The sequence below is a fragment of the Medicago sativa genome, chromosome 6, assembly GCF_051527215.1.
Source record: "Medicago sativa cultivar Bolivia chromosome 6, Bolivia_mono, whole genome shotgun sequence".
NCBI lineage: Eukaryota > Viridiplantae > Streptophyta > Magnoliopsida > Fabales > Fabaceae > Medicago > Medicago sativa.
In genome coordinates, this window is record NC_140754.1 from 18,480,202 (window position 1) to 18,493,280 (window position 13,079).

Sequence of the window (13,079 nt, forward strand, 5' to 3'; positions counted from 1 at the left end):
CTTTTTTTCATAACAAATTTTTATCTTGTACTTTTTTTTAAAACATATTTTTAAAGCAAATTAATTGTTTCTTTTTTTTTATGTATCACGAACAAATATTAGTCTTGTATTTTTTATATATCAATGACAAACACCTCTCTCGTGTTTTTTCTATTTAGCAATGACAAATATTTATCTCATGTTTTTTATGCATCATCGATAAATAAATATATATTATATCATAATAAAAATATCTATCTTTGCAGATTTAATAAATTATAAAACTATTTTTAAAATTTTGCAATTATATCATTTTAGATAATTATTTATTAAGATTATTTTTCAAAATTTTGTTGTTGAAGATTTTTATCTGGTTGTTAGTTATACTTTGTTACTTTAGTATGTCATAAATGATATCATTAAAAAAATGTCTTAAATGGTGTGATTGGACTATGATTTGTATGATTCAACCTTACATTGCCACATGTAACTTTTCCTTTGCATTTGATTATGATTTGCCATGTGTATTTGTGTAAAAGCAATTAATGAGGTCAAGCAAGATTGAGTGACAAGTGTACTTTTTAAAAAAAAAGGCAAATGTTTATAAATAGAGATAGGGATAAAGATAAGATATAGATATCCCTGCATATAATATGCATAGTATTTAAATGGGACTTTGACCATATTAATTGTATTGTTTTCAATTGATGAAATCTATATAAAGCCCTAGCGAGGCAATGGAAATCACCAACATACAAAGAAAGAAAAAGAGCAAAAAAATATGGTTCGTTTCTCAATCCTAGTTGTTGTGTTTCTTTTCTTTGTTGCATCCTCCCATGCAGATCATGATGTCGATGTGCAATCCATTTGCAAGAAAACCGATGTCCCTTCATTTTGTTTAGCTCTTCTCAAATCTAAACCTAATGGTGTAGGTGGAGACCTCAAGAGTTTAGCACAATACACCCTTGACGTGCTTCACACCAATACGTCCAACACACTCACTCTAATCACAAAACTAATCGCACAAAGTGGTAGTGACCCCAAGAAACAAAACCATTACAAGGATTGTTTGGCTTATTTTGGTGTGGAGTATAAAGGAGTTCTTGGATATGTTCTAGATTCCCTAAAACGCTTCAAACATTCCGATTTTAATCAAGTGAGTGTGGATATGGTTTATCTCAAGTTCCATGTGATGAAAGTTTTAGATTTTTAGCCATAGATCACTAGATACAAATTATAGCATATCATCAATAACAAAAAGGAACAAGAGACTGTGTACCTTTGAATTAGGTTGATGAAGGATAACCGTAGACAACGCCGACAACGATGAGAGGGGTAACTACCCTCATTCCGTCTAGCTCTATATTTTCACCAATATTCAGAATAATTAACCGTCTAATGGGATGACGTTTAAATAGCTAAACGGCTGAGGGCAGGGACCTCTCATTGGGCTTATCTAAATGGTCCAACCCATCACGGTCCATTTAGTAACAAAAGCCCAATCACTCAAATTCATCATATAATTAGTGCTTATCACAATAGACCATAATTTATATTATGACATCAACTTATAATAATTGATTATTGTCAATCCATAATTGATTAATTAAATAATTAATCCAACAATCTCCCACTTGGATGACAATACTCAATTACTGAAAAAATAAAAAAATTCACTTGTCATAAAGAATTTAAAAATTTAAAATTACATGTATGGTCAAAGCACTAATCATTCAAAAGAGAAGTAAGCTTTAATGTTGCAGAAATTGAATCCGATAGGGAAAACAAATCATACAGATCAAAGACTCACTTTTCTAACAAATGATGAATCTATAGTGACACGTTTGAATTAAAAAGAATATGTCACTAAAGAATAGCCCAAGCATTTTTAAAAATGCTATAACAAACTCCCACTAACCTAAAATAACATAGACTTGATCAAATCATTATGAGTTACAATACTCATATACATAAGTCTGTGGTTAGTGGTTCTGCCAATGAGTTTTCAATATTACAGAAGTCCTATATCCACATAGGTACACGAATAGTAATTACTTATAGGGATAGCCTATTAAGAGTGTAATTACATATAGTCAAAATCAATAAATGTTCTACGACATTCAATTAATCCAAGTTTTTATAAAAAACGTGACTATGAAAATCCATAAAAGCAAAATTCAATAATCCCCAAATTGGATTAACATAGACACTTAGTTTAAAGAAAAAAATGTGGATTAATGTGGCCACTAGAATGTCAATAACAAAAGAACATGTATGATTATCTCAAATTATAAGTACCACAACAACACAATATCATACTCGATAGGAGTATTGATATTATACATTGTACTTACTATTTATGACCTCATAAAATGTGGAATGTTGGTAAAACAGAAGCACAATATATATTTGCATGCTGCGAGGTTATTGTGCATATTCCAACAAAATTGACTTAAGCATCCAATTATGATGCTCATTGAGATTGATAGAATTTTAACATATATCTCAATATAATATAATGAGACTAAAGTTTAAAGTCTCTTAAGCTATGCCATATTTTATAGTATGCACAAGAGTATATGGCGATAACAACAATAATATTGTGTACACATTTCTCTTGATCTCACATATATATATATATATATATATATATATATATATATATAAACAAGAGTGAGATTTCTCATTTGAGCTCATAATATACAATATTGTGTACACACTCCCACTGATCCCACATATATATAAACAAGAGTAAGTGGGATTCTCATTAGTGATCACTGATACAAAATATTATAATAATAATGTAATATTCAACAGTGGGATACTCAATTACTAGTGCAAGATTATCAACATAAGTGGTTATATAATTTCAGCCAATAGAGTTTCATGAACTCAACCACATTTTTGCACATGAGCATAGCAGAATTATTAACACAAGTGGTAACTCAAAGATAATATGAAACCCCATAAATACATATTTTATCAATGGCAGATATTATCAAGAATTGGGTTTCGTAGTTAACCACATATTCTGCATTTAGAATTAAGGAGAATGTAAATTTTCATTTAAGAAATTTATAACATAAAAACTCCTTTTTCACAATTAAAATTCCAAAGAATTTTATAAATATAGTAACCTCTATACGACAAAATATGATGATTATATAAAAGGTTTATCATCATATGAGTGAGATAAGTCTCTATTATTATAAAATAGGATATGAGACTCTATTCACAATTTTAATAACTCACTCAAAACTCAAATGTTATAATTATACTTACACAAATTTGAGAAACAATTAGGTTACAAGCAGCGGAAATACACAAGACTTATATTTTATTATTATTGAGGATATAAGAGAAAATAGTCATAAGCTTCCATAAGTATTAAAGAATAGCAATAACATAACTAATATCCTCAATATAAGTCTCTACAAAAAATTTCATATCTAAAATATGAAAAACAAATAAATATATTTGTTTATGAGATATAGTTAGTTGACATGTAGAATTTTTCTCACTTGTTGAAGAATGATAGTTAAACTATCTTACCCACAAAAGAATGATTATGTTAAGTAATGTCATACCGATAGGGTATGTCCATCACGTTACACAATACATAGCAATGATTCTCCCACTTGATAGAGAATAGACAATGATAGTTGAATTAAAAAGTTTGAAAGATATTTTAAATAAAATATTCAACTATTTCTCTATCACAAAATGATATGTTAAGTAACGTCACATCGATAGGGTATGTCCGTCACTCACATAACAAAGGGATAGTAGCAATCCAAAATATTTATATATATAAAAAATCACATTTAGGTAGAAATTTAATTCAAAATGTAATAATATTGGATTGCAAAATTTATACAATTTTCTACATGTCTTTTAACAAAGTAACTTACTTATATTAATCTCATTCAAGGATCTTAACGATAATAAGTAAGAACTATATCATCACAATGTATCATTCTTATGTCTTACAAAATTTAAACATTGATAGAGTATTTTAATTATAATTGACATAAGTATAAACATTTTAGGTACATTGAATAATAACAATTATATTAATAACAACACACCGATAGGGTATGACTGTTACCAATATAATGCTAATCTATTTAACAAAATTCGCATAATTGTACCCACGATAGGTGAGATTACAATTATACAAATAAATAATTTTTATGCTTAAGAGAATATGATATAATAATATCATGCATAAACAATTGTACTTAATTTACTCAACTTCGGTCATATTCAAACGATAGAAAAATGTGCTTAACAAAATTTTAAATTAGCACATCATAAATATGACTTTATAATTTTCTTTTATATGAAGTAGTATAATAACAAAAATTGTTATTTGGAATAGAAGTGTGTCAAATAGTTTTCTAATTTATCCAGAAAAGAACTCTTAGAATAAAATTTTTCAATGCTCCCACTATAAATTAGAAAAAAAAAACACAAATACAAAATGGAGCATTATAGTAAGAAAATAGTATATAACAACAGAGTTCTGTTTAGAATATTCTGAAAAAGGATTTCACTTCTATATAGGATATCATAATTGCACAACAAAAGAGAAGAAGAACTAAATTTCTTCATATGTGCAATAATAAGCAATAAGTCACAAGAGGATAAAATAATTAAATAACAACTTACCTCGCAGAGTGTGACATTCATCCTTATACTTAGAGCCACTGAATTTTGATGACTTAACGAGAATATCTTATAATATAGTCATCTCAAAAAATATTCATCAATAGAGAATAAGCAATTATAAATAAGCATATGTGAGACTCTAATTATAAATCAATATGATTTATATAAGAATTCAGATGTAAGGATGATACATATTTCAAAAATTGCCTCCATTCTTAATAAGTTGTTTTGATAATAGTTAACAGATAAACAACAAAGAGGCTTACAAATTTTAATTCATCATTATAATTTTAGCATAAAAAATGCAATAATGCATTATTTACTATATACAAAAATACATAGTTTAACATAATTGTGATCCAAATATTTAATTGCGAAAAGACACACTAATAGTATTTATCACAAAATTTAGAGTAATAAATTACGGGTCTAGATTAGAGAGTATAGCAGAAAGCATAATGTATATTAAAGATAAATATGTCAATATTATATTCAATTAATATAAATGACATATATATACAACTCACTATACTCATTTTGAAAACAAAATATTATGAGGACCCTTCAAAACAATTTGTGACAAGAATCAAAGACAAATGTCTTAGTTTAAATATGTTGCCAAAAGAATGATCAATTAGTGAACTTTGGATCTTTATGCTAAGACAATATGAATTCAAGAATATCTTACATTAGAATATTTATAATGCCAAGAATATTTAAAATCGTAAAATATAAATTAATTATACTTGGCATTGAAATTAACGAAATTGAGCCTTCTATAAATTCACAATAGTAAATATAAGAGAGAATTTTCAAAAAACAGTTTAAGCTCAAATATTGAGAATACATGATTTGAAATAAATTATTCTCAATTTAATCGATATATGATCTTTTCAAGATTTGACAAAATTTTGAAATCCATGCATCAAAAAATACAATATCAACAATTCTCAAAAATATATTAGTTTATACAAGATATTTGAGACAAAAATATAAGACTGAGTCTAAAGATTCTTCACAATACTAACACTTTAAAAGAATAATTTACATAAGTGTTATATTGTAGACTCAAATCTAAAGAATGCATGATTTAAAAGAACATAAGATTCTCATATTAGTATACATCAAATATTTAGAGATCTCAAAAGTAGTTTAAATCTCAAATTTTAAGGGTATAAAATAAATCAAATCTTCCGAATATTTTGGTTACAAGATAAATTATATTTATATCCCAAAATAATAATATTTACTAGTTAATTAGCGATGTAAAATTCCTCATTGACACATCAATCTCAAGTCTAAGAGAGTAAGATTTCTCAAAAATGTCAAACAAGAGTAAGGAATATTCATATAATTTTCACACAAAAAATGTGAGAATATAATTTAACTATCCCCAAATAATAACATATAAAATATTTAAATGTGTCAAAAATTTCAAAATAATGTGCCAAAGTTATAATTTTACAATACCCAGCCATAAATTTGATGAGGAAACCCTTTTATAATTTTGAGAATCGTTGACATTTATTCAACCAACAAGCATAATGAAATTTAGGATAGTTTTTAAACACACAGTAAGAAATAAGTTTACGATTATGCACAAAATTGGGAAAAGGAATAGATAAGGCATAGGATAACGATCACAAACATAACCCTTAATTAAATTTATAATCGCATGATGTTGGTTTGTATAATATAATACAGATTCATAAAAGGATTAATTGATGAATCCTGCCAATCTAACAAAGGTTATAATCGCAAAAAATCAGAAAACCCTTTATGGGAAAAGACAACGCGATTATATTTGCCATGTGCAATGCATCGATCTACAATTTTGGTAGACTACGATCGATTAATGGTTAATAGCAATACACAATTAACAGTTAATAATAGCCATAAAAAGTATCTATTAGGCTCTGATACCAATTGATGAAAGTTTTAGATTTTTAGCCATAGATCACTAGATACAAATTATAGCATATCATCAATAACAAAAAGGAACAAGAGACTGTGTACCTTTGAATTAGGTTGATGAAGGATAACCGTAGACAACGCCGACAACGATGAGAGGGGTAACTACCCTCATTCCGTCTAGCTCTATATTTTCACCAATATTCAGAATAATTAACCGTCTAATGGGATGACGTTTAAATAGCTAAACGGCTGAGGGCAGGGACCTCTCATTGGGCTTATCTAAATGGTCCAACCCATCACGGTCCATTTAGTAACAAAAGCCCAATCACTCAAATTCATCATATAATTAGTGCTTATCACAATAGACCATAATTTATATTATGACATCAACTTATAATAATTGATTATTGTCAATCCATAATTGATTAATTAAATAATTAATCCAACACCATGTTGACGATTGTATTTCAGGGGATCCATCGGATACCTCTTTGCTTCCAAAATATGCCAGTTTTGTCCGCAACACTGCTGAAACTACTCTTGTTATGACAAATATGTTAGTAGGCTCCTAATTTCATTGTATGTTTCTTGAAAAATAATATATGAAAAATAAAAAGTGTTAAGAGTTTAAACAATAATGGTTGAGTAATTGTGTTTTTGTATCGATTTTGCTTTAATTTTAATCATAATTTTGTAAAAAATTTCTAGTTTGTATTGAATTTGATTTTGTTTAAATTTTTTAGCCACCAATATGATGTAAAAGGGTTGACACATAATGAGGTCCCTTCCTTCAAGAGAAAAACATAATGAGGTCCTTAAACATTAACAATAATGAATTGAGAATTGACAAACGAATGTGCAAAGTGGAAGTTATAATTTGAAACATGAATCCACATATGACCTGAAGCACGGAGCAGATGTCTTCGAAGATATTCACTTCGTCTCTTTAACATTTTTTCTTTTTTTCAAAATAATTTTCACTTTATAATACGAATGCAACATTTATTTTTTTTTCTTCATTATTATATCCTTATTTATTGAATTTCATCCAACTAAACTACTCCACTAACTACAATTAATAAGAGTGTTTTACTAAATAATATTAATTTTACAATTAAAATCAACACAATCAATGATTTCCTTAATAATCTCGTGAACAAACTTTAAACGACTATAATTTAGAGATGGAAGGAGTATACACTTTTTTTGCAAAGTGAATTATATTTAATTTGAAACAGAGAGTACTATTATAAAATGAATTGAAGTATAGGGAAAACATCTTAAAATTTATCATGATTTTAATCTTACCAATAAATACGTACTCTTTTGACAAAATTGATTATATGGAAATTATTGGTGAAAGGGTTATTTTTTTGGTCAAATATTAAATGACATACTTTTGACAAAATTGATTATATGTAAAGCATTGATGAAAAGGTTATTTTTTGGTTCTTGTTAACAAGTGTCCTTAGGGCACTTGTTAAGGATTCAAAAAATAGAAACAATTGATAACTTTTATGTAGAAAAAGTTACTTTTTGATGTTTTAATGTGTTGAATGCACAAATTTCAAAACAAAATTTCCATTTTAAACCTCTTATTAAGTGCCCTAAGGGCACTCGTTAACATTTCCCTTATTTTTTGGTCAAATATTAAATGACATATGAAAGGGTTATTTTCTTGGTCAAATATTAAATGACATACTTTTGACAAAATTGATTATATGTAAAGCATTGATGAAAGGGTTATTTTTTTGGTCAAATATTAAATGACATAATGTACTTTTTCCTCCGTTCCTATATGTAAGCAATCATTTGACTAATAATTTTTTTTTTGACAAAATAAAAGATATTCATTCATTCAAATTGAAAGAGTACATCGATATAATGCAAATTCGCTAAAAACAAAAAGGATGAATCTGCGAACAGGCTCACAGCATCCATGTTAATAGCATAAAACGGCAAAATACAAATGCCTACACATATGACTATATTTAAATCTCCGGAATAACCATGTTTCCGGATTTGCAACGTGGATGGCGCCAAAGTCATTGATTGGATCTGCACTGGATCGAAGCTGATCTGACAATCTGAAGCGATCAAATACCTGGGAGAAACAAGAAAAACAAACAACGTCGCACAAAGACGACAAACAACCAACGTCGCACGAAGACAACGAAATCACAAAATAAAACGAAATAGATGTGAAAATCACTTATTTCAATAAAAGGGAAATAGAAAAACGAGTTAGAGGGGTGATTTTGGGTCAAAAATTGACCCTAAATCACCCCTCTTTGGTGGATGAAGGAGAAGAAACTAGGGTTTTTGTGACGGCTCACAAGAGAGAAAGGAGAGAGAGAGAGAGAGAGAGAGAGAGAGAGAGAGAGAGCAATTTGACTAATAATTTATCCTTAGATATAAACTCTTTCTCAAATTAATAGATGCATTTATTATTATTTTTCTAAACGTACCGTAATTAATACTACTAACTTGTCTTGAATTTTTTTTTTGAAAGAAACTTGCCTTAAAATATGAAAAGTCAAATTTAATACTCCCTCCGTTTCAAAATACATGTCCAAGTCAATCACTTCACACATGCCAATGCACAATTTTGACTGTTAATATCTTTAATTATCTAAAGTAAAAAATTATAAAAATTTAATATTTTGAAAATATTTGTCGAGACAAATCCAACAACATCTTACGTGCTAGTATTTGTATTTATAGATTAGTTAAAAAATATGGTCAAAGTAAGTCAAGTGAATAGTGCACATTGCAAAAAATGGACATGTATTTTGAAACGGAGGGAGTACAAACTAAATTTGCTTGGAGATGAGAATACAGCTTCAAATTATCTTAGCAAATGCATCTATTCCATTGGATTGGGTAGCAATGATTACCTTAACAACTATTTCATGCCTGCATATCCTAGTGGAAAAATATTCATAGAATTAATTTTATTCTATGAATAATTTTAAGAATAAAACTATTAATAAAATCTTGATAAAAAAATGATACATAAATTTTTTTACAAGTCATAACTCTACAGGTAAAAATTCGCTCAACTTTTTCATTTCTGTGTGTGAGTTTTCAATGACAAATGTCATTTCGTCTATCTAAACAAAATTATTAATAAGATTATTATTCATTTAGATACAAAATATAATATGGGTATTGACCATATTTAATTGTATTGTTTTCAATTGATGAAATCTATATAAAGCCCTAGTGAGACAAAGGAAATCACTAGGAGAAACCAAAGAGAGAAAAAGAGCAAAAGCAATATGCTTCGTTTTTCAATCCTAGTTGTTGTGTTTATTTTATTTGTTGCATCCTCCTATGCATCTCATGATGTGGATATGCAATCCATTTGCAAGAAAACCAAAGACCCTTCATTTTGTTTAGCTCTTCTCAAATCTAAACCTAATGGTGTAGGTGGAGACCTCAAGAGTTTAGCACAATACACCCTTGACGCGCTTCACACCAATGTGTCCAATACACTCACTCTAATCACAAAACTAATTGCACAAAGTGCTAGTGATCCCAAGAAACAAAAACATTACAAGGATTGTTTAGCTTATTTTGGGGAAGATGGAGGAGTTCTTGGATATGTTCTAGATTCCCTAAAACGCTTCAAACATTTCGATTTCAATCAAGTGGGTGTGGATATGGTTTATCTCGAGTTCAATGTTGAAAACTGTATTTTAAGTGATTCATCTGATACCTCTTTGCTTCCAAAATATGGTGATGTTGTCGAGAAAATTGCTTATACTACTCTTGTTATGACAAATATGTTAGTAGGCTCCTAATTTCGTTGTATGTATCTTGAAAAATAACATGAAAAATAAAAAAAAGTTTTAAGAGTTTAGACAATTAATGGCTGAGTAATTGTGTTTCTTTTACTTTAATTTTAATAATGATTTTGTAAAAGTTTTCTTGTTTGTATTGAATTTAATTTTGTTTAAATTTTTTAGCCACCAACATGATGTAAAAGGGTTGACACATAATGAGGTCCTTAAACATTAACAAATTTTTAAGTTAATGGAATGTGCAAAGTGTAAGTTATAATTTGAAACATGAATCCACATATGACCTGAAGATGTCTTCAAAGATATGCAGTTTATTTTATGAAGATTGATTTATATTTTGAAATGGAGAGAGTACTATTATAAAATGAATAGAAATAAAGGAAGAATTGGGCTTTGCCCTCTCTTGTACCAAAAGAAATAAAGGAAGAAATCTTAAAATTTATCATGATGTTAATCTTAATAACTCCTTTGACAAAATTGTTTAATTATTGAATGATGTAATGTATTTAATAATAATTGAATGATGAAAGGGTCAATGTATAATATTATTAATAGATTTTAATAAGTATAATCTGTTGGTGTACAATTATTTTACACATATATATTATGATGTGTTGCCACGTTAAATAATGAATTTAAAAACACATAGTTGATGTGACAACACATCATTTGTTTTACGTGTAAAATAATTACACACTAATAGAGTATATTAAACTCTTATTTTAATTTTTTGGTACAAAAACTCTTATTAATATATACTTGATTTACACTGTATTGAGTGCATTTTTTTCAAATTCAATTTACAATGAATTGAGTGCATTTTTTCAAATTTTAAACCTAAGCAAGCATCGACTATTGACAGTTAAGGGTGTTCAAATCCAAACTTAAAATGCAAATCGATCATAAAAACTGAAAATCGCACAAAACCAAATATATTTGGATGTGTTTGAATGTTGTTTTGTAAAACCTGTTCACATTGCTTTCGATTTCGGACCACTTTTTCAAAACCAAAACAAACCGAACTAAACCGCAAAAGTAAATTTTAATACTTATTTTATTTTTTCAAATAATACTTAATTTATTCTTTTATTAGGGTTGTATATTGCATTAATATATTTCATGTTTGTTTTTAATCTTACATGTAGAATTTAAATAACCATCTAAACTGAACTAAACCGCATATGATTTTAGTTTTGAATTAGGGGACTTTTTGTCTCAAAACGGATCCAAACTGCACAGTGAATATGTCTGTTGACAATATCGTTGGACTACAAACGCTCATAAATATACACCCAGGTTCGGCCGCATGCATATCCATTCATAATCTCCTATCTCCTATCTCATATCTCATCTCATATACATACATTACAAGATCAATCAAATGACAAATACATATGGCATCTCATTATCAATTACTTAATAAAATAAACCACATGGGCCATGAAACCGAGTCAATCAAATGGAAGAAACATGAGTTTTTGGACAGATATGTGGTGGGAAATTATACTCTCCGAGTGTCTTTTCCTAGACTTTACCCCCTTTCAACCCAAAAGGAAGCAATGGTGGGAGATTAATGGGAAAGGCGTGATAATCGGGTGATTTGGAGGCTCCTTTGGCGTAGAGATTCTTTTAATTGAGAGATGGAATTTAATTAATAACTTGTTGGGTGTATTGGGAGGGTTTAGAGGTTTGGAAGACGAGGATGTGTGGTGGTGGGGGCAGGGGTGGCAAAAATACCCATGCCCAGGTTAAATCCGTCACGGGCACGAGGTGGATAGCTAAATGGGTATTCACGGGTATAATAAACGGGTAGTTGACTACACATTATTATATAAACACAGATTTGATTGTACCCATACCCACAGGTACCCATACCCGATAATAAATTAAGTAAATTATTAAAATATCCTTATATATCTTATCTTATTATTTAAAGTTGTTACCTTATTGAAGGAAATTTTACTGTCCACCTAAGATTCTTCATTAATAACCTATTTTTATTTTTGCTTTTTATAATTCATCTTATCAAGTTCACCGTTTCTACTTCATTCACATCATAAAACATATCATATAGATTATGTAAGAATCATGAATTTTCTATGGATTATGTAGGATTTATGAAATTTTGAATAGATTATGTATGGATGTTTAAAAGTTGAATTTTTTTTGCTAGTTATAAAAAAGTTATTATTTCTACAAAAAAATAAATAAATTCAAAAATTCATGGGTACCCACGAATACTCATGGATACCTCAATACCCACGGGTACCCACATAGTGGGTACCCACGAGGATATGGGGCGGGCACGGGTATCATATTTATCCAACGGGCGGGGGCGGGTATCATACTATCCGTACACATGGGTACCCATTGACATCCTTAGGTGGGGGGACGAGGATACTGGAGCCCTCTCGATTTGGTCCGCATATAAGTTGGTTGAGGGAACCTTGCTTCTAGATGAAGAGTTGAGTTTGTTACGGTGGTGTTTCGGTATATTTGAAGAGTCTCGCTCCATCTAAAATGGTGTCTTTGTCTTGGACCATTCTTCTTGATAGATTTCCTACTTGTCCCAACCTTGCTATGCCTAACATGTTGAACCCGGATGCTGACGAATTGTGTGTTATGTGGGGAGGATGAGGAAACATCAACTCATCTATTCTTGCATTGTGAGGTGGTGTCAAAGGTTTGGGAAGAGGTGATGAAGTGGAT

At 29.1% G+C, this 13,079-nt stretch overlaps 2 protein-coding genes across 2 annotated transcripts; both read left to right on the top strand.

Moving 5' to 3' along the window:
• The first annotated feature begins 760 nt into the window (after window positions 1–760).
• On the top strand, window positions 761–1,192 carry LOC146913420 (pectinesterase inhibitor 1-like). Its single transcript, XM_085720927.1, has one exon. The coding sequence runs from the start codon at window positions 761–763 to the stop codon at window positions 1,190–1,192; it is 432 nt and encodes a 143-aa protein (XP_085577053.1).
• An 8,632-nt stretch (window positions 1,193–9,824) lies between these two features.
• LOC146913421 (pectinesterase inhibitor-like) lies at window positions 9,825–10,391 on the top strand. Its single transcript, XM_085720249.1, has one exon. It carries the CDS (start codon window positions 9,846–9,848, stop codon window positions 10,368–10,370), a length of 525 nt encoding a protein of 174 aa, XP_085576375.1. The 5' UTR covers window positions 9,825–9,845; the 3' UTR covers window positions 10,371–10,391.
• Window positions 10,392–13,079: the final 2,688 nt, after the last annotated feature.